The sequence below is a fragment of the Bombus vancouverensis genome, chromosome 3 (genome assembly GCF_051014615.1).
Source record: "Bombus vancouverensis nearcticus chromosome 3, iyBomVanc1_principal, whole genome shotgun sequence".
Taxonomy (NCBI): domain Eukaryota; kingdom Metazoa; phylum Arthropoda; class Insecta; order Hymenoptera; family Apidae; genus Bombus; species Bombus vancouverensis.
Genome location: NC_134913.1, coordinates 14,458,882 through 14,485,652, shown reverse-complemented (window position 1 = coordinate 14,485,652; position 26,771 = coordinate 14,458,882). Strand labels below are relative to the sequence as shown.

Below are 26,771 nucleotides of genomic sequence, written 5' to 3'. Positions count from 1 at the left end.
ATTCTCTTGATCTATGAAATAAAAGATTCCGCGATCACGCGATTCGAAATGTCAGGTTAGAAGAAACGTACTACTAGTTCCATCAAGTAAATCTATTGAAAATGTTAGCATTCACCTCTATGAAAATTTTCATACGTCTTCAGCGAAATTATAATGGTGCAAATAAGTACCGATCGATTTCATTAGTATGTACATTTCTTACATTATTTACAATATTTTTTACGCCTTTTAATAACTCGCTACTATTCAATTGTGTCTGATACGTGTAAAAATTACTAATATTTTATGTTAAGGACGATATAGCTTTGTATACGTATCAGTGTATATAGTAAAACATTTAGCTAAATATTTTTCTCTTGCATTTTATTAAAAATTTTTATAATTAATAATTGTTTTGCTTTAGAGTCATTTCGTCTTTCTCGACGAACCAAGAAAAACAGAAATAGAAACAAGACAAAAAGAGCTAATGGCACGTGGTCTTCCAAAATCAAAACCGTTGAAAGGTGTCAAGCAAATTATTGTCGTAGCATCTGGAAAAGGTGGAGTTGGTAAATCTACCACCGCCGTAAATTTATGTATCGCTTTAAAAACTATCAAACCACAAAAGTCTGTCGGTTTACTCGATGCCGATGTATTTGGCCCATCTATTCCGTTGATGATGAATATACAACAATCTCCTACAGTTAATAATACAAATCTTATAGAACCCCTTATAAATTATGGTATCAAATGGTGAGGGAACAATGTTGCACATTTTACTTGTATTTCTGTCAGTATTCTTTAAACTGTAAAACTTTCCTTTATACATAGCATGTCTATGGGCTTTTTAATTGATGATAAGTCTCCTGTAATTTGGAGAGGATTAATGGTAATGAGTGCCATTGATAAATTGTTACGTCAAGTGGCATGGAATCCACTGGATTATCTTGTCATAGATACTCCACCTGGAACAGGGGACACACATCTTTCAATCATACAAAATCTTCCAGTTGCTGGTGCATTATTAGTAACTACACCTCAAAAAGCAGCCTTAGAAGTAACGAGAAGAGGAGCTAATATGTTTAAGCGTCTAAATATTCCAATTATTGGAATTGTAGAAAACATGAGCAATATTATATGTCCAGAGTGCAAAAATGAAATAATTCTTTATAATGGTGAAACCCAAACAGTTGCTAAGGAACTTGGTATTACATTTATGGACATATATATATTAGTTTTATTTAACCTTTTAGCTTTTCTTCTCTTCTAGGTGTACAAATTTTACAATCTATTCCCTTGTCAAAGGATATTGCAAATAGCTGTGATAGTGGTAAACCAATTGTGTTATCTGCACCGGAAAGTATTCAAGCTGATGCATACAAACACTTAGCAGAACATATAATTTTGTTTTTAGCTAAGCAACCACTAAATTTGGAATAATATTTTAAATATTTCCTTTCAATTATAATTCTCTATATAAACATAACAAAGATATATAATCATACAGACAAAGAGAAATTTTTGAATTAGGACACTCTGATTCTTTTATTGTCATTAATACATATCATCATCATCATCATCCCCACTCTTATCTTATCCCCTCTCTAAACACTTCACATTCAGAGTCGTCTTATACGTAACTTATCACGGACATCACACATCGTTCGTAAGTATATGTAGTTTTAATATATTATTTTAAACATAGTTTGGCTTTTAAAAATAAAAACGCATATTTAAATAATGTCCAGTAAACAATATGTTAAACTAATCATATACATATGTTACAGATTTTTATAATCACATATTATATTAATGCCACTTAGAACAAAACAATTTGTAACATTTACCACATTTCGAAAGTACTTGCGTAAGAAAATATTAATCATATAATCAGTACTTTTTACTTCAATTTGACTATATTATTTGTAATTGAATATTTAGCTTCTTATTTTATCTTATAAATTTAGAATCAAAAATGAACAATGAAAGATGTATTAGCATTCATTCTGATACACACACAGAGGTTTATGATATTCCAATGAACGTACTTATCCGACCAATTCCTCCAATTGTCGATGAAGAAAAGGTACAAAGCTTAATGAATACATTGAACGACCCTGAAACAGTATCATTGGTACCGCCAATCGATGTTTTATGGATTAAAGGAAGCGAAGGTAATAACAGTAATTTTATCTCTTTTTTTCTCTTTTATTCACGACATATGTGATAACAGAAACAACTTTTGTTAATTCTGTGCAATAACTGTATTTTTTTTTTTTTTATTTATTTTAGGCGGCGATTATTATTACTCTTTTGGCGGATGTCATCGATATACAGCCCATCAAAGACTTGGAAGACCATTCATAAGAGCGAAACTAATACAATCTACAATAACGGACTTAAAATCTTATTTAGGCGGATCTACCCCCAATTTAAAATAGCCGTATTTGTATGTGTTATCTATAAATTCTATACTGGTATGTCTATGGAAAATGAATTGATTTATTTATTAATGCGCTGTACTTTATTAACTATTTTGTTAATGTAATTTTAATGTTAACATTTATTTCAAATCTTTATACTTTGTTCAGATTATAAGTACACTGTATGTAAAATTTTCGTATTTTGTACTACATTTGTGTAAAATGAATCAAACTTTGATATGATAAAATAGCAGATAAAATAAACTATATATGATAAAAAGTTGCTCAATGTCTATAAAATTTGGGAACCAAAAATATATACACAATCATCTTGTATAAAAGTATGGTCATGCTTAATATGTCATAATATATTAACACGTTGACCGCCACGACATTCGTATTCGGGTGTCAGCAAAGTTTCTGGTCAGGTCACGTAACCCGTATTCGGGTGTCGCTTATTTGACTACTTGCGAAGGATTGTCGTAGGTATTTGAAAAGATATTCCATAATAATAAATTGTTAATTAATAATTAATTGTAATAATAGTTGAATTGTTATAAAATAAAAATACGAAAATGGTTTATTAAAAAGATTATTTAGAATGTAAAACTTTAAAGCATTCTATACATAGCTGAGGTTGGTCGGGACAATTTGGACAATAAGTTGTTGTTTTCTTCAAATTCTTTTGTGCCTTTGTTCGGTCTATTCGACGTCTTTTATTTGCATAACATAGTTTGCATGCGCGTCTAATGCTTCTTCCGGAATCATTTTTCCGAACGGCGATATTATGCTGACTCCGTCGAAGACAAGGATTTTTTGTATTTTCAGGCAACCCTAATAATTTTGCAACTAATAATTGTCTAAATATTCTAATATTTATATTTTTTCTTGTTGCAATTTTGTAATCCTTCAAAGCGTTTACAACAGAAATTCCCAGAAAGAATTGAATGCCAAGTTTTCTGTACCATTTGATTCCTTTTCTAATTGTGGTGGCATAAGAAACCATTTGGTCGGAATAATCTATACCACATTTTCTTTCATTATATTCAACAACAGCTAGTGGTTTTAATGTTGCGAACAAATGAAACGAAAGATCATTCTTGAGACCACCACTTGAGCGATTCGCATTACTAAAATATCGATGGAAGCACCTAGCAGAGAACGCTTGTTACTGCTGCGCGCGTGGCCTGACAGAGATTTCTTTGAAAACACGCGTGGCAGTCAACGTTTAATCTGAATATTTATAGTCATAAATCTATAGTTTTTTGTGTATATATATACATATATGTAATATTATATATATTTTTATATTATATTACAATATATTTAATATATAATATATATTACGTATTATATAATAATATATAATATTATAATATATTTAAATACACATTTTATATATAGCTTTTATTTATTTATTTATTCTTTTTTAAACACATATACAAAACTGCAATTTTAAATTCATATTCACAAATATCTCTCATAATCGAACTCTCAAAGTTTTCAACTTTATTTTCGACTTGTGCTTAATTATGTATTATATTCCTCTGGTGAAATATATAGTATATAATTCTTAAAATAAACATCAAAAATCTCTTCTCTTTTTAATTTTTAAGAATACAAGACATTTACTTACTTATTCATTTAATATGCATGTGGTACCTAGCATTATTTTTTAATATAGTGTCACAGAAACAAACTTCTTTTAAATATCATAACCACTTATCACGTTTGTTTCTTTTGCGATGTCGTAAACTTCGCAGAAGAATCAGTTTTTCTCAAATCTTTTAACAATTCAGTTTTCACCTCTTCTAAATCAAATTCTGAAATAAATTTCTGTTTTAATATATACGCGGTTGTCTTGTTATAATCTTTACTGTTTTTATCAACATATATGTCTTTAAAATCTTTCTTTTGGAACATTTTGTGATTACTTTTTTTGATAAAATATGGTTTGTAGTTCTTAGTTATATCTGCTGTTACTGCATCAGATACTCCATCTGACTGATGAGTATGACTTTCAGATCTGTTGGTAGTTTTCAAATTAGGTATAATTGATTGTTGTAAATGCAATAATTGGGTATTGGTAACTTCACAATCAATTTGCATCATAGTTATGTGATTTGCTGGTGTTGAAAACGTTTCTAAAACAAATATTAGATCCATCTAATAAAATAATAGTTCTTCATTTTATGCTATATACACATATGTAGTTTAAATAGAAAACATTTATACCATTCATAGGAAGTGCAGGGAGAACTAACGACATCCTTGGTCTGCCTGTGCTATTTTTGCTTGAAGCTGGCAAAAGCAAATGTTCTCCACTAAACCAAACTACGTAAAAGGTATCGTCTCTCCTTCCTAAAGCTTCGAACAAAGAAGCATGTTCTTTTATTATTGGAGAAAAAACTTCCACTGCGTTCGATATCGATGAGTCAGTTGTCTTTCGAAGTATCTCAGATTTACTTTTTTCTGCTAAGTTACGTTTACGTTTAGTTTTAGTTTGCATTGCATGCGGAGGCGAAGATAGAAACTCTCCTATAAGCTTCGCATCCAATTTTGCTTTTTTCAACGTAGTCCAATTATCTTGATCAGACTTTCCACCGATCCAGCGCCTCAATTCATAATCTAAACGGATTGATTCACTGTGATTAATATGCATTGGACACATAGGTTGTGGTATCGATATATTTTTACGAAACCCATCTTCATCTTCTTCTTGAGTTTGATCTCTAGATGTCCAGAGTAGCGTTCTTCCATGTCTTGCATATTGTGCGCTAATTGGAACGTCATTAGATAATATATCCAACTGATTATTTCGCGAAAATATATCCCTACAAGAAATTTTCACTTTAGAAGCCATTTTTTCTAATCTATGAATCTGAACTAATTACAGATGATCTGCGATACAGAACAAACAAATAGAGAAGAATAAACGAATAATAAATTTATTATAAGCTTACTTGAAACCATTAACGTTTAACGATACCATAACAACCATTCCTAAAAGAATAGCAACATTCCTTTTACTCGCATTTAGACTTATACTTTTAAATTTATTACTAGCACTTGCATGTTCCAAGGATGAAAGCTTCTGCTTTAAGTTTATATTTTCCTGATGTAAACATAATTTTAGTACAATCAGTAACTAACACATTACTCCAACATATATTTCTATTTCATGTAATTTTTACCATTTTTAATTGCTTATTTTCTTGCTGCAACTCATAAATCTGTTTTTCTAATGAAGATACATACTCCTTCTTCTTTTTCCGCGATAGACAAGCTGACTCTCTATTTTTTATCATCCTTTGCTGCCTTTTCAATGCTTTTATTTCACATTCTTGCCGCCCAGCAAAGTTAATATCTTGCATTTCATTCTTTATAACAATTGGAGTATAATTTGAATTCTCTGTTTTAATTACTATTGGCCTACATGTATCCAAATCATTTTTTACAATTATAGGAGTATATCCAGCTGTGTCATTCTTAAGAATCAAAGGTGTATCAATCATATTTATTGTTTGATCTTTTCCTGACGTATATATGCTAGGGATATTATTCATTACTTTCACATGATTATCTTGTGGTAGTTGAATTGAATTTGTTTCTGTTTTTATTTGCACCGATGGGAGCTGTACTGACGTTTGAGTTTTCTTTATTGCATTAGTTGATGTAAAATGAGTACTGAAAGGATATGATATATAATTTTGCTTAATTTGTTGACTAAGTGCAACAAAATTTTGCGTATTCAAAAATATAGCATTCTGAGGTTGGTCTGTAAAGTATTAAGTATATAAAAATATAAAATTCGTAATTCAAAAGTAGATATTATAAAAGTAAAATTTATCAAAGCACAGGTTATCACTTTACCATCAGTAACAAGTTGGATATTATCTTTTGGTTGAACTCGAACACGTTTAGTAGAATTTACTTTAGAAAGGGTAAATTTTGATTCTTTGGTATCTTGAAGTTTAAATGGCATAAATTTTACTTGTTTTGCAATAGCTGTGTTTGAAATCGGTTGTGGAGATATAGGTGGTGAAACATTTTGTGGAGGAGAGATGGGTGGTGTTTCCAGACTTGTCTATAACAAATCAACAGGTAAAATATATAAATATTGGGTCTAACATAATTAACTTTTGCAATAAAACATTGTAACTATACCTTAAAATCACAAATGGAAGAAATAGAATTTGTTTCAACTAGTGAATCTAGTCTATTAGACTCGCATTGGCTTGAAGCAGGAGACAAAGGCAATTGAATATAAGGACTTGCAGGTTCCAATTTAATTTCCATTTTCACATCATTATCTACATCTGTAACTGCAGTTGATATTTGTTAATTGTTGAATGTTGTTAATAAATAAGTATTAGCTTATTAGAGAAGAAAAAGATATATGAGATACCTGAAGATTGTTGTTGAACATTTAAATCAGAATTTTTTAAATTAGTAGATTGCTCCCCTATGTATATATCTTCTATAATCTGATTATCAATACCATCATCTTGGGTATTAATTGATGAATCATCAATACCACTATCTATCTTTAGAGGTATTTCAGTTTCAAAGAACAAAGGAATGCCTAATTCAGAACTTAAAGACTGAAATAAATCGTCTGAAAGAAGGGAACAATCAGAGTCTGTAAAAATATAATCTTTAATTATTAAATATATTTCATTTTCTATCAACAAGAGAAACAAATATAATATTCCTTGTTCATGAATTTTAATCAATAAACTCGTTATTTATTAAAAACTTTAATAAAAAAGATAAAATGTAATAACTATTTACTATACTATATACTATATATAACTGTAACAAAAAAAGTGAATGAAACATCATTTTTAAAAAATAACACGCACCCATGACTTCAAAATCCGGAAACGTTTGTTGAATCTCAGATTCTATACTATCATTCCACTGTAAATCTTTATTTATCAACATAGTTCATTAAATATCGAACTTTCTTTTGCTTGAATGAATATATTATTAACCTATAAAATCGCTATTAATTAAACAGACATCAATGCACTTTAATATTAAATAATATGAAATTGTCTTATTTTGCCGGCATTGAACTACATAAACAACATGCACTAAATAGTTGTTAAGTATAATTTCAATTCATAACAACACATTTCAGTTTCAATTTAATTTTATTTTAATTATCATAGCCTTTAATGCTATGATAACAATAATGATGTACTCGATGTCAATATAGTGTAAACGTAATTATTCCAACGTATTTATATACGAACGATATCGCCATTGATATTGTCAACGTGTTTAACTTTCAATGCAAGATGGCACTAATATCGTTAAAATAACAGTTCTTTATGATTGCGATTGTTAGGTTAGATGCATAAATCTATTGCGTGTTTTGACTACGATCATGTCATAGTCTATAGACTTATACAGATTATTACTTATTAAGTTATTACAAATAGACTACGCGTTCCCGCCTCATAAGAGTCAATGAAGGGAACACAAGAGTAAAAGAGCAATATTTGGGATACCCTCTTCTCTCTCTAATGGGTGTTTTAGTAGAAGAAAAGGGGAAAAAGAGGGGAAAAGCTTGTTGCCGCGTATAATGTATAACAGATCGCCCCTCTATTCGTGTTCTTCCCACTTTTTGGACAACATGAGAGAGAACGCGATATCTCAAGTATAAATCTCTATCTTTTAATGTGATATTTACCTCGTCTAGAACGCGCAGTCTATTTGTATAAGTCTACAAATTATGAATCATAACAACGGATATTTCTTACAGCCTTGCATATGCACGTTGTGCACATGGCCTTTAAGCTCATCCGACTCTTGTTTATAAACAGAATTAAGTAGTTGGCGACCGGCAACCAATATTGACGCATGCATTACCATACAACTATAGGCGGAATTCAATGAGATAGTACCGACAGTTCTTCGCAAATATTTCGAAAACTTAGCGAGTTTGGCCTTTATATATATTGTTTGAAATATCATTTTCTACAACATATCCAAAAATCATCGGAATTTGAGGGTAATCGGCTTTTTTGGAGCTTCATACACAATTTTTTAATGAATTAAAACAATTAAAAATAGATTTAGTTTCTAATAGATGCGTCAAAAAAAAAATATATATATATATATATATATATATACAGGGTGGTTGGTAACTGGTGGTACCAGTTTTCTTTTTTTTAATTTTTCCATCGAGACATCGATCTACAGTGAGATCCGTTATAACGAGACGTGATAAAGTGCACGCGTACCGAGCGAAAATTCAAAGTCGATTTTCTCGAAAACAAAGCCTCAAACGAAAAATGCTTATTCTATATTTTCGACTTCTTTTTTCGCGTAGAATCACCCCCTTTCCGCTTGTACCGCCAGTTACCAACCACCCTGTATATATGTACTAAGTGAAGTTGCATTTTTATTACCATTTTGTTGGCACTAATAATACATGGTTAATATTAGTCCATAATTAATATTCATTTAAACAATATTTGATAAAATTGAACAACTATTACGACGGTTCGATGATTTTTAAATATGTTTGTCGGGAGCATAGTTTTGAATAACTTTTTCCTATACGTGTAACCGTTGGTCGGTCATAGTTTCCGAGTATTTGCAAAAGTTATTGATACCCCATAAAGTTGCGTCCGTGACAGCATATGAATTAGTATACATTCCTGGCAGCGTTCCAGCGGCGGGTATGATAACCCACCCGAAACATGGCTCTTATCTTTTATTTACCGCATATATAAGCGAGAATTGTGCAAGCTTGAGTATAGCTTCGTACACAACTGCATATGCGAGATTATAAAAAATGTTTGGTATAATACAATTAAAAATGAATATCATCAATATATTGGGTTTGAATAATTTGGATTTATACACTATAGGTAAAAGACAACACATTTTTTTATTTATATATAGTATATATATACAAAGGCATAGACATGATTATTTCATTCTTTTTTGTTTCAGCAAATGATTTCTCAATGCAATCTGTTTTTCCTTAAAAGAACGTTTCACTTTTCCTTTTATTTTATGCTTTAACATTTGGAAAGTTTTATTTTTCTTTTTTTCGCGATTTGTTTTACTACAAAGTGGATTTTGTCGCCCATCTTTATAACCAAATCTTTCTCTTCCTTCTTGTCCTTTCTGTAAAAAAGCAAAACAAAAACATATTAAACTAAAGTAAACAATAAATACATAAATTAATTTAGAAATATATTTCTTTTTATCCTCTTTTTCATTTTACTCATATTTATTTTTTTAAAGTGATATTAAATATGCTTAACAAAAATTTACTAATACAAAACAAAATATTAATATTTTATTTAATAATTATTAATGTGATTAACATGATTAATAATTGTTAATTGTTAATATGACAATAACAAAATTTGTTAATATAAAAGAATCAATGTAATTGAATTCCTTTAGTTTGCAGTGAAACATACCTTCACAGACTCAATGCGAGCTTGCTTATCATGTTTTCGCTTTTTATAAATATTTTCTATATCTGTTAATTTGACAAATTCTCCAGTTTCTTTATCATTAGGGTGAGCTCTTTTTAAACCGCGCTTGGCGTACGTTATTTGTTGTTTTACTAATGCCGCATCTATTTTCATGAAGTCTTCATCGGTCAATAATCGTTCGTTCGATACCAAAGTTGCCTTTTCTCTTTTCTCTGCAGTGATTATCTCGTTTTCTTTCACCCTTGAATCTTCTTGTGTTTTTAGTTTTAATCGTTTCTTTTCAAGTTTTGATAACCGACGACATTCTTTTCCTTGACTTTGATTTGTAACATTATCAATTTCTGTGTTATTTACATTAGATTTAATATCATTATTTTCACATACTTTCATTTCTGTTTCTTCATTTTCGATCTTTTCAACATCTTTGTTATTATTTTTTATGCTTTTTTTTTCTTTCTTCTTTCCCAAATTCTCTTCTTTTCCTTCTTTTTCATTGTTGTCATTATGATCATTATAATTATCATCGTCGTCGTTATCGTCGTCGTCGTCGTCATCGTCATCGTCGTCGTCGTCGTCGTCGTCGTCGTCGTCATCGTCATCGTCATCGTCGTCGTCGCCGTCATCGTCATCGTCATCATCGCAATCTCCATTATTTATAGAATCTATATCAATCCATTCATCATCACTATCCTGTAATCATAATTTTATTAATAAAGCTTCTCTTATTAAGGCTAATATTAGATAAAGATAAATAGTAAATTTACTTTCAGTATTTTCACTTACATTATTTTCAATACCAATTTTTGAAATCTCTGCGATATTATTAGCCTTATTGTCGAGCAAAACTTCAGCACCTGGTACAAAATCATTAGCTGATATTTGACCATATTTTTGAATACTTAAGGTAATGTTCGTTTCCGTAGGGCGTCCTCTATCCTTCTTATGCAACAATTCAGGTATCGAATTTCTGAATAGAGTAATCAAAGATCGTGCAGCCATCATCACACTTCGTTCTTTGTAATATTTGTATCGTGCTAAATCCTGTAGTAAATCTTCATTCATAACTAATGGACATCGCGTACATATCTCTCTAATAGCATTCAACCTGTATTTAAAATAAGTTTACATTAGATAAAATGATAAAACGTTTTGGAAACATAAATATATACATATATATATGAGTCATAAATGTCCCATTTTAATCTCCCCAGGCAAATATTTCAAAAGATATGAGAAATATAAAAAAAATGTTTAAAACGAAAGTTGTAGCATATTGAGGGAGACATATTTTGCTGTAACGTATTTGATCTTGTTTGACATTGAAAACTCTTTTAGAGGTCAACCGAGTTTTTAAATTGGAACCTATATTTTTAAGTGCATTATCTTATAGCTGACATCAGGATGTTTTCCAAATACTACCTAAATATATATTTTACACAAACCATTACAGAAATATGATTCCTCAAATTCGATATTGCATTGCGATATATATGCATCTCGAAGAGGTTGCACGATTTGGAGGCTGGATATTGTACATCATGTTGGTTCTAAAAAGAGATTCAATTTAAAAATTCGAGGTTGATCTCTGAAAGATTTTTCAGTGTCATTACAAGGTCAAATACGTGATAGCACAATCTATCCCCCTCAATATGTTACAATTCAGTTTGAAACATTTTTTTATATTTCTCATCTTTTGAGATATTTTCCTGGGGAGATTAAAATGGGACACACTATATATACCCTATAGCCATAACATCAGCTGAATTTCGTTCTGTGACAAAATTGTTTGCTAATGTCTTCAGAATTGGTTCCAATACATCAGGTGGTACAAGTTCATGAGAGGCTTGAGCGATAAATTGTAAAAGTTTTGTTACTTCTAAAATAGTTAAAAATAATACATCATTATAGTTTATTTTCTTGTAACAATAATTTTCTAATAATAAAATGACTACCTCTTTGATGTGGTTGCAAAAATCTTTGTAGATAAGGGTAAAAATTTAATAAAAATAGATTGTGCAAACCAATAAGCCTTGAAATTACATCTAAAGCTAATAATTTAATTTCAAATCTGTCATTATTTTTTTCCAACTGTTTAAATAATTTTTCTGCAAAACCTTGTGGGTCATGAATTAAATGTAATGCTGAGAAATTAAATCTCGGTGCTTTTGTTGCTTTCTTCTTAGACTTCTAGAACATTTAAAATTTACATATATATTAATATTATTTGCAAACTGTATTCTGGTATCTATTAACTATTAGTGACTTACTGCTAACAGTTGCTTCGCTTTTGCTAACTGTTTCTCGCGTTTCTTTGTTTTTTTATTTACTCTATTAGCCATTATAATTTCTTTAATATTTGGTTCGCTATCGCTGTCGCTCTCCTCATTTTCCTGTTCTTCTATACCTGTGCCCAGAAAGAATTTCAAGCAAGCAACCATAACTTTGGTTGCCTTAACAAAGCATCCTGTTGCCAGAACATTTACAGTTTTCGCATCATTCCAAATATTTTTATTATATAATTCTATCATGATGTCTGTTGACATTTTTGCACTTCTGACATTAGAGTCTTTTAACATTGAAAACATAAAGTTTTGTAAAGTTGTATTAATTTTTGCATTCTTTTGTTTAGCGTTCACATTCTTGATATCAGCAATAATGTGTGTTTGAAGAAATTGCCTTAAATTTTTATCTTGACATCTTAGAAGTTCAAAAAATAAACTCAGAAGTACAGTAGGTTCCAGAAGAGATTTGTTACGTAGTTGAATCAGAGCTTTACAAAATGTCTATAAAAAAGGTATACACTTTATAAAAAAGAGAAACTCAGTTTAAACTTTATTTAATATTGTTTTTAGTGCTTCACACTTACTAATCGCATGTCATTATCAAGTACAGTATTATATGTTTGCAGTACATCAATGATTTCTTGAGGAAATGATTCTAATATATTTGGATAACAATGGGCCACCTACATTTAAACAAAAGAATTACATAATGAAATTCTAATTTAAGTAAAATAATAACAACTTATGTACAATATGTAAAATTTATACATACGTATTTTGTGATATAAGATAATAAGTATAAGTATAAGATAATAATTTGTGCTATAAGTTATCTATTTGTGAGAAGAAAATAATATGTTTATAAATTTTAATGTTTTATTTCTCATGAAGAATTAATCAAGAAATACAAAATTAAAATAAATAAATTTGTGTAATAGTTAGGTGGTTTTAGTTAACGCATTCTTGGTCTAACATAAATTATACAAATAATTTTGTACATTAAATCCAACAGTTTTAGCTATGACAAGAATAAAATCATATGATACGCAACACTTGAGTTTTGGTTCATTCAAATTATAATTTCCTACAACTGATAGTAAACCAAGTTGACACATAGATGGAATCTGTGAAAGTAGGTTAGCATTTATATCAACTTTTTCATTAAGAATTGCACAAAAAATAGCAATCATTCTAGATACTGGAAAATTGTAAGGTCCACAAAAAGCATTTAACATTATCTTTTTTTTATCAGTAATTCTCTTTTTCCTCTTGAATTTTTGTTTCATAAATATATATTTATCTTCTTTTGCAGGATTATATGAGGCCAAATATGATGCAATTAACATATACTTTGCATAATATGGTAATTCAAAACTTAATGCCAATCTCATTGTTGATTCAATATCTTTAGATAATTGATTATCTGTTGTAAAATCTTCAGAGGAAACTCGTAGATAAATGACTTCTAAATTTGCTTTAAAAGTAGCAGAAATATTTCTCCATAACAAAGCAGTATCATTTTTTTTAGACTGATCAAGTTTAATAGGTTCTATATATTTAGAAAAATTTATTTTTGCCATGTAACGAAGTTCATTAAGATCTCGACAGAATCTAAAAAATACAGAAAGAAATAAATTTAAATAATTTTTGTAAAATGCATCTTCATAATCACATGGCATACTTAAAAGTAAAATTTCAATTAATTCATTTTTTGTATATTGTGGAAAGTGAATTTTAAATGGTTCGTGTATACCAATCTTGACACGAAACTTTTCCCACACTACATCAGTTATAAATATTACACAAACATTGACATTTGATAATTCTCTGAGCTTTAAAAATGTAGGTAATAAACCAATATCAATATCTCGTAATTTATCACACTTATCGAGTACTATTATAATCGGCCGAGTATCATTCATAGAAATTTCTTTAAGATTTATTATAAAGTCAACAAAATTGTCACATTTGTGTTGCACTTGATTGCTAGTTGGAAAATTATTAAAACATAGTGACAAATCACCCAGGATATACTCAAATATATGTCTATTGGCTACATGTTCTATACAATTAATAGTAGCTACATTGTATTTTAAGTAAGAGAGCATATTTTGCACTACTAAGGATTTTCCAGTAGCTACATGACCATAGACAAATATGCTATGTGGCATTGGTTCATCAGAATAACCAATTAAAGAATACAGTTGCATTATAACTTTTTTGCGACATATGATCTTTCCATCTAAATATTCCAAATATTTCTCCATAATTACAATCTTTAAAGTTTTCTTACTAATAAGCAATTTGTAATAATATTACAATAAACAAATTATTTCCTTCATATACTTTGTTAATTATACCTGCAAAAAAAAAGCGTTTTTCTAATATTTGAGACTATTACAGCATAAAGATCATGAGACAAATGTATACTTATTAGAATTATGAAGTATAGTCTTCCAAACTATTATTAAAGTTACCTGTGCCAAAAAGATGACTACTTCATCAAGGCTTTTATTAAACTTATTTGGTGCTAAACGAAAGACTTCTAAAATTGATTTGTAATGCTGATGTTGCTGAAGGAACTGTAAAAAGATTAGAAACCATATTAAATACATTAAATAAAAATATTGCATTGAAGACTTACTTCTTCCTTGTAAGATTCTGGATCACGTTTAATAAGATTTTGCAATTGCGGAAGATTTTCTGGTAACTGATTATTGTGTCTCACCATTTTTTCACCTAAATTCATACATAAAAATAAATTTATACACATATAGATTATAAATTATAATTATTATATATAAATTAATAAATTACTTATAACAATATATATATTTGATACAAATAGATAACCCGTACAACATATTAAATAATAATAATTTTGCAAGTTTATTTAATTTTCAATAACAAGAAGATATAATCGAATATATTATAATTTTTTTCTTCGATTGAACTTTACTACGATCATAGAATTTAATAATATTACCTAATATTTACACGTGTTTCCTATATAAACCATGATTAACCAATTTGAATATTGTCAAACAAATTTATTTCCAGATAGAATTGTAACTTTTATGACAGATAAAATACAAGTCTTGCACAAAATAGAAAGAAGGATTATCTTAAGAAGCAATAATAAAAAGTTCAAGATAGAATATATTTACCATTTGAATTTTCTAATGAAACCGTCAATCTAAGCCAAAGAGTAACCTTACTTTTCGCCTGTATATACTATATATTTTATTATGGTAGGTACCTTGACGCGATCTTTGAGAAAATGGAAAAGATTTTACCGCAATTTTTTGCAATTGGTTAATAATACCGACAAAACCGACAATTATTTATTCGAATACATTATAAATATAGAAAAAGCAAAAAAGAATTCATCATTAATAACTATTTATAACTATATATGTATAGATAGATGTTTCAATATTTATATATAGTTTACGTGCGAGTATATTGTGTATATTAAATGGCATACACACATTAATAGTCAATTTTATTGATAAATTTTAACTACCGATAAACTCAGATCAATCCATAGCTCCACTTCATTTCTTTCATAAATATTTGTGATTAATAATATGTATATATTTTTTTAAATTTGTGCAAAAAACGACAAATAAACGTCAGTAAGAATCATGAGTAATATGCATATAATCACTACGGAAATGGACGAAGAAATATCCGCAGATGAGGAAGAAATTCTTGTATATGTAGAATTTGAAGGGCTTGTTGATGGTAATGTGTTTAGTGAAAAAGAATTACGATTGGATATGATCGGTATAGATACGGAACATCCTATAATGCAAATTAATGGAAAGGTAATTATAAAAAATATATATATAAATAAATAAAAAAGATCAATATTTTACAGATTTTGTATTATATTTTTGTTTTTAACAATTTCAGTTTTATGAGGGTTCCTATGAAGATGTTGTTGGTACTTATATGTTTTTTACAAAAAATGATAATCCCATGATAGATGACCCTGTCTTTGATGCTGCTCCAAATTTTCAATATTTTGCTAAAACCAGAAAATGTCTAAAAATGCAAAGAATCTTTACAAAATCTAGAACAGAAGTTCTAGGTGATTCTGAAAATAATGAGTGTATTCCAAATCCAAATACACTTAAACAAGCAGGAATACCTTTTCAATATCAAGAAGAAGGTACCAAAAATAGCAGCAGCTCAATTTATTTAATATTGCATATCGTTATTACAATTTTTTCTGTTTTTATAGCTCTTTTATTTTGGAAGACTCTGCGAGATAATAGGTTAAATGCATTACATTCATATTTAGAAAAACAACGAATCAGACAAGAAAAAAAATCTCAAGGTATAATATTAGAGTCTGAGTCTGATGAGGATAATCCATTTGCTATATATAACCATAAGGATGAAGTCTCTAATTTTAATAAGTCTATTCATGTTGATGCAAAGAAGGAATTAAGTTACTGTGATAATCAAATTGATTCAAAATGTATGTATCCTAACGAAATTAATGATCAAACTTCAAACACCACTGAAGACAATTGTTATGAAAATCGAAAGAAACATAAAATTTCATTAGAATCTGAATCTTCAGTCTCAAAAAATGATAATCATTGTTTAATGAGATCTGTAAAAGGTTATAAGACTAAGCTAGCTCGAAACAAACAACTAAGTGTGAGTCGAAATAGACAAAGCAAAGAATTCAAAACGAAACGTATCTTATTAGAAAAACATATGGATGATGATGAAGTGTCAAGTTTGAAAGACACATCTGATAAGTCTAATATTGCTAAAAGTTTTAATTCATTAGAAATTAATGAAAATGAAAATACAGAAGGAAATAACAGATGTGAGATCATATCAAATGATTAAATAAATCCATAAAATGTCAAAATTATAAAAGAACTTAAATGAGAAGGAAAGATGAAAGAAATTTCACAATAATTAAAATAGTTGCAAAAGGACATTTTCAATCGCATGCAACAATAAATTAACAGGAATGTACATAAAGTTATTGCGAATATGTCTATAAATTAAATAATATACAATAACGTAGTTAATATCACTGATATTCATTCAAATGAATAACATTTATTTATTTCTTAATCTATATTGCTTAATTCTACTTTTCTAACTTAATCTAAAATTAATATAGTGGTACTTCTATACTATACTTATTTATCAAAACATAACAAAGTAAGAAGATATTTCTAAACAATATGTTTCAACAAAATATTATCAGTTTCTATTATTATATACCAAATAGAGTGTACTTTATTTAAATTAATTTTCAAATACTGAATTACTTTTTAACATTACATTGTATTATATTAGTCAATCAATTAATATATATAAAGAAATCAAATTTTTCAATGCTGGAGACTCGTATTTCTGATTTAAATATGTATAATTCACTATTCATAAATACATAAATACAATTTATTTTTTTACCATTCCAAATCACTAGGAAGTTCATCAGGATAGTCTCCTGTCAAACAGGCAGTACAATGACCAATATAACTACTTTCACGGTTATCCATACCAAATCTTACGGCTTTTACAAGTCCATCCACTGAAAGGTATGTTAAACTATCAGCTCCAACATGTTTTGCTAATTTCACATTATCCAATTTATTAGCAATTAATTCTTCTCTTGTTGGTATGTTAATTCCCATATAACAAGGGTATTTTAATGGAGGGGAAGCAATTCTAATATGAACCTGTAAAAAAAAGAAAGATTTATATATTATTTGTTTTTTCATAAATTTCAAACTAATTACAATACTGGTGGTACAATAACGTGGATACCAAATTTAAACAAAATATTAAAAAGAGGATTTACTTCTTTCGCTCCTGCATCGCGAAGTAACTTAATAATAGGTCCAATAGTATTTCCTCTAACAATCGAATCATCTATAAGAATTAATTTTTTTCCTTTTACATTTTCTGATAAAGCTCCAAATTTTTTTGCCACGCCAAGTTGTCTAAGTCGTGTACTGGGTTGAATAAACGTTCGACCAACGTATCTATTCTTGCACAACACTTCCGCAAAAGATATTTGAGACTGTAAATTAGTAATACATATATGCAGTTATATGTTTTATATTATTGTTAGTTGTAATTATAAAATCCTTATAAATTAATAACTCTACCTCTCTGGCATAACCATGTGCTGCTGCAGTTCCAGACTCGGGTACTGAACTAACTATATCTGCTTCTACCGGAGATTCTAAAGCAAGTTCTCGTCCACATTGCATGCGAACAGAATAAACCATTTGTCCTATTATGAGAAATAAAACAAATTACTTACTATAATTATATATTCTAAAATTTTTGTTATGTTACGTTACTTTCATTTTATTATATTGTGATAGATTACCTTCAAAAATACTGTCGCTACGTGCGAAATAAACGTATTCAAAGATGCAAAATGCCTGAGGCTTTTTGTGTGGTCTATCAACAATGTCTATAGTTTTAATACCTTCGCGCGTTAATTCTACAATTTCTCCAGGAAATACTTCACGTACGTATCGTGCTCCAATACTTAAAAAGCCACATGATTCGGACGAAATAACCCAACCTTCAGCTTCATCATCATCATCTGATTCATCCCCTATCATATAAGAAGATTTTGTTAATTTCGATTAATCATTGACAAGATAATTTATTTCATTCATAGTAATAGAAAGAGATTTATCTAATGTGATATATTATAAAATTCTGACATTCTATTATAAAGTTTTTATTATAATTGACGATATAAAATTACCTAAATTACCAATTGGTACAATTTTTCCAAGACATAATGGACGATTTCCATATGGATCTCTAACACCATATATCTTATCTCTTTGCATAATTACTAATGAATATGATAATGGTGCTAATTGCATGAGGTGTTTTATACGTGCTGGCCAATCTGGGCCATTAACTTCACCTTCAGGAGGATTCAAACAAAGTGCTTGTGTTATTAATTCAGAATCTGAGAGAGTCGATAAACCAACTCCACGTCCTAATACCTAACAGCAAATCAAAAATTATCAGAAACAAATATTAAATTAATATGAAAATATTTCTTGTATATTTTCTACAGATAGAAATACCATTTTTCTTAATGATTCTGTATTCACTAGCTCTCCATTGTGTGCAACTGCTAATGCTCCATGTGCAGTATGAACTACAAATGGTTGACAATTAACTTCTTCACTAGCTGCGCTTGTACTATATCTAGTATGACCAATTCCAAGATTTCCACTGAGTTTTTTCATGTTTTCATCATTGAAAATGTTATTAATCATACCCATACCCTTGTGGACATGAAAAGATTTTGAACATACACCTTCACTTGTAACAATGCCTGCACTTTCTTGACCTCTATGTTGTAATGCCACTAAACCTAAATAAATATCAATGATACTTATTATATAATATTTTCTAAAGAAATATATCATAGTAAATGCATTTATAAATTTACCTAAACAAATCACTTGAGCAACGTCAATTTGTGATGGCCAGTCACCTGCAGCAATGCATCCAAAAACTCCACATTCATGTGTGAGGCCAGTCATTGTTTGACCTCTCATTTGTTTTTTAGTGCACAGTACTTTATCTCTTTTACTTTCTTGAGGTACTATTTCAGTGCAAGAATCTGCTTGCATATTACAAGATATTTTAATCATAATCTGGAAGACATTAATTTATCAGATAAAATATTAAATGAAGAATACTCTTAAGATATATTACTTTATCATACTATCCCATAAATTGAAACTTACATTTTTAAGTATAATAAAAGATCAATTTAAGATTGAAACTTCAAGAAGTTAAGGTAATATACTATATAATATTATGCAATAATGAAAAGAAAACAGTTTTCTTATATTGTAAAGCATAGCAGACCCTTGAGATTTCTTAGGAATTATCAATAATGACCCTATATAAACTATTGACCCCTAATAAACAGATAGAATTCTTCTTTCAATGTTATTACTACATTTTTTAATATATTTGCTTAATCTGTATTTCGCAACTGATTTCATCATTACATCCCTGATTCTATACATACTGATATTGGTATATGTAGAAAATATTTACAAGTTAATCTTGCCACTTGATGCAATATTGTAAAATATATTAGTAAATAATTATTTTTTAAAAGTAAGTTTTTTCTTCAATTTATAATATACAGATTTTACTATCCAAAACTTAATATATTCTTCTTTTATAATACACATACGCGTACGTGCATGTTTGTGTGCATGTATATAAATCATTGGAACAATAACGTATTCAATATGAAAAAATTATGAACGATAATAATTTTACCAGTTTATTCAATATTCAATCAATTAAAGAAATTAAGTTTGTAATTCTATTACAATTGCAATCTTTTTATCAGAGACTGTACCTACTTGTTGAATATGATCCTTGACGCTGTAATAACAAAAGTAAAAAATAAATTACATCTAAATTTTTTTCATATTATTTTTCTTATGGCTAAATTTATTTTATTGTGTTACTTTAATGGATTATCATTGGATTCGATCACTCTATCAAAACATTTTCATTCAAGTATACAAATTTGAAACTATGTATTCGTACATACCACGTGCGTCAGAAGTTTGAGCCTTCGGGTCTGTCAGCTTGAAAGAGATTCACATGAGATGTTTCTCGACTAGCTTTAGAAATACGAATGAATATGCTGGTCAATGGAAATTTGTTTTTGACTGGAGGGGTTAGCTTCTTTAGTTATTATCTTACTTTTAAACTCTTTGACTGCTTGCTTACATTTATTAAAATATCGGATGTAACTTGCTAAAGTTTTATAAAAGATCGATTATAATCTGCCGTTTAATCAATATATCTACGCGTACATCAAATATAGCTAAATGATTATTATTTTTTAATTTGCCATTATAAATGATTTTATAGTTATTTCAATTTCTTTTTGATATAAATTAAACTTTCAGTAATCAAATCATAGAAATCCAAGCTTATATAATGATAATAATATATTATAGCATCATGTTGTTTATAAGAACTTTCTTTTTCATGATCGAGCTGTTTATGATTGATTATAATCTTATTATGACTTTTTAGTATATCAATTTATATTTGTGACACGTGATATGTCATTTCTAAAGAACTTTTAAAACTAATTTATATGTTTAAAATAAGTATGTATTAGTGTTACGTACCCCTATAGCACTCGATAATTTTATCAGTTTTTAAAATAGCAAAATTTATTCAAATTCCTTAGATTAATGAATTAGAGCATTTGGTTTTTTTGTGATCTCTTCAAGAATTTTTCTTCATATGATACACACAATATTCATAGATCTAACATGTAACTTATATAAAGATTATTTATAAATTTACACCAATCAAGCGAAGCATAGTTTTGAAAGAGGGGATCATTAAAGATCGTTAATCGTATGGGAATTGAGAAGTTACGAATACGAAGTATTCTCTAAGTGGATCGAAGACAGAAAACATGAAAGGTAAGTATCTACTACAAAGTGCATTATATTTAAAAGAAAAATGAGAAAAATATGATTTTAAAAAGATGAAGTGACTTTTTTTTGGTATAAACTATCTATTAGAAATATAAGTTAGAAAGTATTTTATTTTATTTTCGATATTGGAGATTTATATTCATCTTCCAGACAAGTATCTTTTATGTGTTTGTCTGTTTGAATACATAAAGGATACAAAATATATAATAAATAAAATATGCAGACATATAATTTATATTTTAAAAATGTAATCACACGTGATTATAATATTTCATTAAAGATTGTTGCTGCTACTAGATATATAAATTGTTTATTTCGTTGTTTTCAACTAATTGAAAAAAAAATTACAATTAATATGTTTTTTTAGTAGTATCACTTAATCTTTTAATATTCATAATATTTTAACCACAATACAAAACGATATATACGGTACGATATATACGGTACGGATGTATGAAATATTATGGAATGCTTTCATAATCTATATATCCTATATATATTCTTAAATGGACAAATTTTATGTGTTCAATAATATACAAATTATTTTATCTTTATATGGCTCATTTATTTAAATATTCATATTTCTAAATCCTACAATTTAATATCATACCATATTAATTATATTGATTTTATTCAATTCATATTAAAATTGAAATGATATTATTAAATATTAAATTTTTATTAAATATAATAATTTGTTTTCTGTAAGAGGTTTCATCTCCTTCAATTGCTTATATAATATAAATAATTTTTATATCATTAGAATATAAGTGTGGAAAACTCATAATTGAAGGAAAAACCAAAAAGGTTTATGAAGTTCTAAATGATTCTACTTTATGTCTCTTACAAAGTAAGGATCGTATTACTGCTGGAGATGGTGAAAAATCTCATGATTTAAAAGGGAAAGCTGCAATTAGTACAGCTACTACAGCTAAAGTTTTTCAATTGTTAAATGAAGCTGGAATAAAAACTGCATTTATCGAAGTGGTAAATGACACTGCTTTCATTGCACAAAAATGTGAAATGGTCCCAATAGAATGGGTCACTAGAAGATTAGCTACAGGCAGTTTTTTAAAAAGGCATCAAGGTATAATAATAATTACTGTAATTACAAAGTTATATATAGATGTTTATTATTTGTGTTACTTTGTTTTAATCTTTATTGCTTAGGAGTTCCCGAAGGATATAGATTTAATCCACCATTACAAGAAACATTCTTTAAAGATGATGCCAATCATGATCCACAATGGTCAGAGGAACAAATTATTTCTATTGGTTTTAAGTTGAATGAACTTATAATAGGGAAAGATGAATTTGATATTATGCAACGTACTGCACTTGTTGTATTTGAGGTTTTAGAAAGGGCATGGGCAACTAGAGATTGTGCTCTTATTGATATGAAAATAGAATTTGGAGTGAACATAAATGGTGAAATTATGGTAGCAGATATAATTGACAGTGACTCTTGGAGACTTTGGCCATCTGGTGATAAAAGATTGATGAAAGATAAACAGGTATTTGATGCAGTTATCCTGCAAGTAAAGGTATGATATTTTTTTAACTTAATTTCATTACCTTTGCTTTGTAGGTATATAGAAATTTGAATACTGTAACTCAAGAAGATTTGGATACTGTAAAACGTAATTTTAAATGGGTAGCAGATCAACTTGACTTTCTTATTCCACCAGCTAGGAGTCTTGTTGTTATTCTAATGGGATCACCTTCTGATGAAGATCATTGTAAAAAAATAGCAGAACATGCAAAGTCTTTAGGTTTAAAGGTTCAACTTCGTGTATGCAGTGCCCATAAAGGTACTCAAGAAACATTGCGTATTCTTGCAGAATACGAAGGTACTTATGAAAAGGTACATATATTATTATCTTAAAAAATGAATGGATTATAATTTTTATATTATATTTTAGAAATTTTATAATTTATATTTTGATAAACTTATAGTTATATAAAATAAAATATCGTATAGGTTTTTAAAAATATATCAAATGATATTTTGATATTTATACGTATTTAAAAATATGTTAGAGGTATTTACACTCATTTAAATAACGAATAATAATTACAAGAATAACAGCGATAATAGTCGATTTACTGTATTAAATACAGTAAATAAAGTATCAACAATATTTGCATTCATAATAAATTGAATATCGCTCGGACGTATATTGCGAAGTCGTTTAATCACGGAAACATAATGATAAAACTACTGATATTGACGAATATGTGTTGTTTATTTTTAATTATCACAAGTTTTTCTTCTCTCTTCTAGGTGGTGTTAATAGCTGTAGCAGGGAGAAGTAATGGATTGGGTCCAGTACTCTCTGGAAACACAGCTCTGCCTGTTATTAATTGCCCACCTTTCAATAATATTAATATTTCACAAGATTTGTGGTCGTCTATTAATGTTCCATCAGGTGAATTCTCGACTGTAATTTAATCATGCTATCAGCTTTTGTTATAAGAACATTATTAAATAGAATTTACTAAATTTTCAGGGATTGGATGCACCACAGTTGCTTATCCTGAAAGTGCAGCATTATCGGCCGCTCAAATTCATGCATTACATGACCATCTGGTTTGGGCACGTCTACGAGTAAAGCAGTTGATAAATTACATTACTTTAAAGCAAGCTGATGTTAAACTAAAAAATCTTGTTATATAATATATTGTGTCAAAATTTAATATTACGATTTCACAACTTAATTTTACACATTACATTGTATACAACTAATTAAGCAATTGTTTGTACAAGTTTATACAAATGAACGTAAGATAAATACCTTAAAGCTCTTAATTTCATTTGATGTAAACTTTCTATGATATTTATGTTACTATAAATATATATATATATATTTGTGGTATTTGGGCTATCATTTATATTTGAGTAATCAGTTTGTGAATGAATTTAATTTTACATAAATGTTTGTACTAGCCCTTTTTGTGTATACCGTGTTATTGTTTTTCTTAGTTATCCTTTATTGGTTGCAAGTATATAATATTCATTTATTCACATATAAACAAATTTACGAATAAAATAAAAATATGCATAATTTTGTATGCAGTCATCTTTTATGTATTACATACTTAATCTGAAACAAAAAACTTGAATGATTACTTTGTATCAAACATGTCAATAAAATTATATTAAATCAGTCAGTATACATATTACACGCACTTTATCATTACAAATGTTGACTCGCTAAAGCTTCAATCTTGATAATTTCTTTCGGACAGTTTTCCGTTAAATTTATTGAATCATTTTCTGTTATTAAAATATCATCTTCAATACGAACAGCTAAGCCATAAAATTCTGGTGGCGCAAATCGATTTTTATGATTAATATATATTCCTATAAATGATAAAAAGTAAAGTTATTTTAAATGTTACAAATAAATTAATGTTTCTCAAGGTATATTACCAGGTTCCACTGTGATTATCATTCCTGGTTGAAGCTTCAGACTCCTAGAAATTTTCCCAGTGTCATGTACATCCATACCCAAATAATGGCTTACATGATGTGGGCAATAAGTGTAAACCGCAGAAAATAATTCGTTTTTATTCAAATGTTTTGGTATCAGACCACTTTCTTGTAATCTTTTGCCTAATAAAAAGCACATATCATGATATAATTGATCTAACGATGGTAATTCTTTTAGTTTATGAATTAAAATATTTTGAACATCCAGTACTATGTCATATAAAATTTTTTGTTCTTGAGTAAATGTTCCATTAATTGGCCATGTTCTGGTTACATCAGATGAATATCCATGATATTCACAACCTAATTAAAATTTTAAAGAATAAAGGTACAATAAAGAATAAAATATTTGTCATCTATAGATATGCTAACAAACCTGCATCCATCAAAACCATATCTCCATCTTTAATTATTTGATTGTTAGTAATATAATGGATAATATTGGCATTGCTACCCGCAGCAACAACTGGTGGATATGCTAAAAATTCTGCACCATTCATTCTACATTCATAATCCACAGTTGCAAACAGATGATGCTCACTCATTTTAGGTTTTGATATTTCTATAGTTTTAGATATTGCTGCTGATATAATTTCACAACTTTTTCTCATTAAATCTATTTCAGATTGTGATTTAATTAATCTGATTTTATGTATTATATTTGTTGGAGAAACAACCATTTGACCACTTGTTATTTTCATTAATTCACATAATTTATTGTGTAAATTAGGTTGTGCTACATCAACATTGTCATACCAAATAGTACTTTTTTTATTTTCATTCATAAAAGAAGTAAAAAACTGTTCGAACTCTGTTACTGGAAATGCTGCATCAACACCAAACATTTTAGGTGCTATTTCAATTCCAGTTTTAGGGCCATCCCATAGTTCAGAATGTTCATCTTGTTGTGTTAGAAATAGGGTAGTTACAAAGTTTTCATTTTTTGCTGTAATTATCAAAATACTATTGGCTTCTTGACAACCAGTAAAATACAAAAAGTCCGTATTTTGACGAAAAACATACGGAATTTTGTCAGACATGTATACTTTGGATGCAGAAGGAATAATGATAATATGTGATTTGCCTAGATTTGTGACACAAGCATATGAAATAATATTCTTTATCAGTTTGTCTCGTCTCTTTTTGAATTCACAAAGCTGAATACCAGGTACAACTTCTCCATTCTTCATTAAATGCGGATGTGTTATTGCTGTTGGTTGGCCGCATAATTGATAGGAAATATTCAATGGTTCTTTAGATTGTCGTCGAATTGAATTATTTGTAATGGTATCTAATGTATTTCCTATGTACGTTCGTTGCCCTAAAATTACAATGAATATTAATGTAAAAAGCTTTATGTTTATAACCTTGCACATGCACATTTGGAAAAATATAATCTATTATTTATCGGTACTTTTATTTTTCTTTTTCTTACCGTATTTTTTAATTTGATATATAATAGAGTTCCTCAAAGTATTAAACATGTTAATATAGTTTTAATAGGATTATTTAGATATACTAAAGATCTTTATGAAAATATTAAAAAAAATCTTAATAATCGAAACCTATAGAATCACGCCATGTTATTCAGTAGTCAATATAGAGTTGAT

At 28.5% G+C, this 26,771-nt stretch overlaps 9 protein-coding genes and 1 long non-coding RNA gene across 24 annotated transcripts; 5 read left to right on the top strand and 5 right to left on the bottom strand.

Annotated features, from left to right (window-relative positions):
- Nucleotides 1-44: 44 nt before the first annotated feature.
- LOC117153783 (NUBP iron-sulfur cluster assembly factor, mitochondrial) lies at nt 45-1,497 on the top strand. Its single transcript, XM_033328135.2, has 4 exons — nt 45-185; nt 404-732; nt 811-1,184; nt 1,250-1,497. Exons 1-4 carry the CDS (start codon nt 102-104, stop codon nt 1,417-1,419), a joined length of 957 nt encoding a protein of 318 aa, XP_033184026.1. The 5' UTR covers nt 45-101; the 3' UTR covers nt 1,420-1,497.
- Nucleotides 347-8,037, bottom strand: Atf6 (bZIP_ATF6 domain-containing protein ATf6). 3 transcript variants are annotated; one of them, XM_033328649.2, is made up of 10 exons: nt 7,268-8,033; nt 6,811-7,044; nt 6,570-6,727; nt 6,276-6,489; nt 5,597-6,180; nt 5,366-5,517; nt 4,638-5,236; nt 4,337-4,546; nt 2,028-4,225; nt 347-944 (listed from the first exon to the last, which is right to left on the bottom strand). In XM_033328649.2, the coding sequence occupies exons 1-9, from the start codon at nt 7,347-7,349 to the stop codon at nt 4,128-4,130; spliced, it is 2,331 nt and encodes a 776-aa protein (XP_033184540.1). In that variant the 5' UTR covers nt 7,350-8,033; the 3' UTR covers nt 347-944; nt 2,028-4,127. The 3 variants fall into 3 exon arrangements, with proteins under 3 accessions (XP_033184540.1, XP_033184539.1, XP_033184538.1); XM_033328648.2 differs by having other exon boundaries at nt 2,028-4,546; nt 6,811-7,020; nt 7,268-8,037; XM_033328647.2 differs by having other exon boundaries at nt 2,028-4,546; nt 7,268-8,036.
- Nucleotides 1,514-2,685, top strand: LOC117153788 (sulfiredoxin-1). The gene is made up of 4 exons (XM_076617050.1): nt 1,514-1,645; nt 1,767-1,846; nt 1,947-2,153; nt 2,272-2,685. Exons 2-4 carry the CDS (start codon nt 1,792-1,794, stop codon nt 2,418-2,420), a joined length of 411 nt encoding a protein of 136 aa, XP_076473165.1. The 5' UTR covers nt 1,514-1,645; nt 1,767-1,791; the 3' UTR covers nt 2,421-2,685.
- Nucleotides 8,038-8,440: 403 nt separating the features above from the next.
- LOC143302430 (uncharacterized) lies at nt 8,441-13,090 on the top strand. Its single transcript, XR_013057930.1, has 3 exons — nt 8,441-9,289; nt 12,501-12,665; nt 12,780-13,090. It is a non-coding gene; the product is annotated as an uncharacterized LOC143302430 (long non-coding RNA).
- Nucleotides 9,291-15,816, bottom strand: Mys45A (SDA1 domain containing protein Mys45A). Of its 4 annotated transcripts, none has more exons than XM_076617032.1 (10): nt 15,680-15,816; nt 14,798-14,892; nt 14,631-14,735; nt 12,738-12,836; nt 12,139-12,654; nt 11,824-12,058; nt 11,612-11,747; nt 10,655-10,976; nt 9,854-10,561; nt 9,291-9,551 (listed from the first exon to the last, which is right to left on the bottom strand). In XM_076617032.1, exons 2-10 carry the CDS (start codon nt 14,882-14,884, stop codon nt 9,351-9,353), a joined length of 2,409 nt encoding a protein of 802 aa, XP_076473147.1. In that variant the 5' UTR covers nt 14,885-14,892; nt 15,680-15,816; the 3' UTR covers nt 9,291-9,350. The 4 variants fall into 4 exon arrangements, with proteins under 4 accessions (XP_076473147.1, XP_033184680.2, XP_076473146.1 ...); XM_033328789.2 differs by lacking the exon at nt 15,680-15,816 and adding an exon at nt 15,413-15,542; XM_076617031.1 differs by lacking the exon at nt 15,680-15,816 and adding an exon at nt 15,321-15,507.
- Orc5 (origin recognition complex subunit 5) lies at nt 13,080-14,735 on the bottom strand. The gene is made up of 2 exons (XM_033328796.2): nt 14,631-14,735; nt 13,080-14,513 (listed from the first exon to the last, which is right to left on the bottom strand). Exon 2 carries the CDS (start codon nt 14,418-14,420, stop codon nt 13,122-13,124), a length of 1,299 nt encoding a protein of 432 aa, XP_033184687.2. The 5' UTR covers nt 14,421-14,513; nt 14,631-14,735; the 3' UTR covers nt 13,080-13,121.
- Nucleotides 15,801-18,468, top strand: LOC117154112 (general transcription factor 3C polypeptide 6). 2 transcript variants are annotated; one of them, XM_076617044.1, is made up of 4 exons: nt 15,801-15,983; nt 16,072-16,330; nt 16,403-16,642; nt 17,621-18,468. In XM_076617044.1, coding segments are annotated over exons 1-4 (684 nt in total). In that variant the 3' UTR covers nt 17,623-18,468. The 2 variants fall into 2 exon arrangements, with proteins under 2 accessions (XP_076473159.1, XP_033184689.1); XM_033328798.2 differs by having other exon boundaries at nt 16,403-18,468.
- On the bottom strand, nt 17,207-21,473 carry LOC117154107 (amidophosphoribosyltransferase). 9 transcript variants are annotated; one of them, XM_076617037.1, is made up of 9 exons: nt 21,351-21,473; nt 20,759-20,831; nt 20,565-20,586; nt 19,257-19,835; nt 18,923-19,172; nt 18,533-18,766; nt 18,306-18,433; nt 17,996-18,217; nt 17,207-17,873 (listed from the first exon to the last, which is right to left on the bottom strand). In XM_076617037.1, exons 4-9 carry the CDS (start codon nt 19,830-19,832, stop codon nt 17,601-17,603), a joined length of 1,683 nt encoding a protein of 560 aa, XP_076473152.1. In that variant the 5' UTR covers nt 19,833-19,835; nt 20,565-20,586; nt 20,759-20,831; nt 21,351-21,473; the 3' UTR covers nt 17,207-17,600. The 9 variants fall into 9 exon arrangements, with proteins under 9 accessions (XP_076473152.1, XP_076473150.1, XP_033184681.1 ...); XM_076617035.1 differs by having other exon boundaries at nt 20,759-20,967; nt 21,351-21,457; XM_033328790.2 differs by lacking the exon at nt 21,351-21,473 and having other exon boundaries at nt 19,257-19,549; nt 19,628-19,835; nt 20,759-21,269.
- Nucleotides 21,474-21,505: 32 nt separating this feature from the next.
- On the top strand, nt 21,506-24,846 carry Paics (PAICS bifunctional enzyme). Its single transcript, XM_033328797.2, has 6 exons — nt 21,506-21,653; nt 22,432-22,755; nt 22,839-23,182; nt 23,257-23,532; nt 23,953-24,097; nt 24,179-24,846. Exons 1-6 carry the CDS (start codon nt 21,647-21,649, stop codon nt 24,343-24,345), a joined length of 1,263 nt encoding a protein of 420 aa, XP_033184688.1. The 5' UTR covers nt 21,506-21,646; the 3' UTR covers nt 24,346-24,846.
- On the bottom strand, nt 23,845-26,741 carry LOC117154108 (xaa-Pro aminopeptidase 3). Its single transcript, XM_033328795.2, has 6 exons — nt 26,597-26,741; nt 25,538-26,482; nt 25,102-25,464; nt 24,859-25,032; nt 24,464-24,772; nt 23,845-24,270 (listed from the first exon to the last, which is right to left on the bottom strand). Exons 1-4 carry the CDS (start codon nt 26,643-26,645, stop codon nt 24,866-24,868), a joined length of 1,524 nt encoding a protein of 507 aa, XP_033184686.1. The 5' UTR covers nt 26,646-26,741; the 3' UTR covers nt 23,845-24,270; nt 24,464-24,772; nt 24,859-24,865.
- Nucleotides 26,742-26,771: the final 30 nt, after the last annotated feature.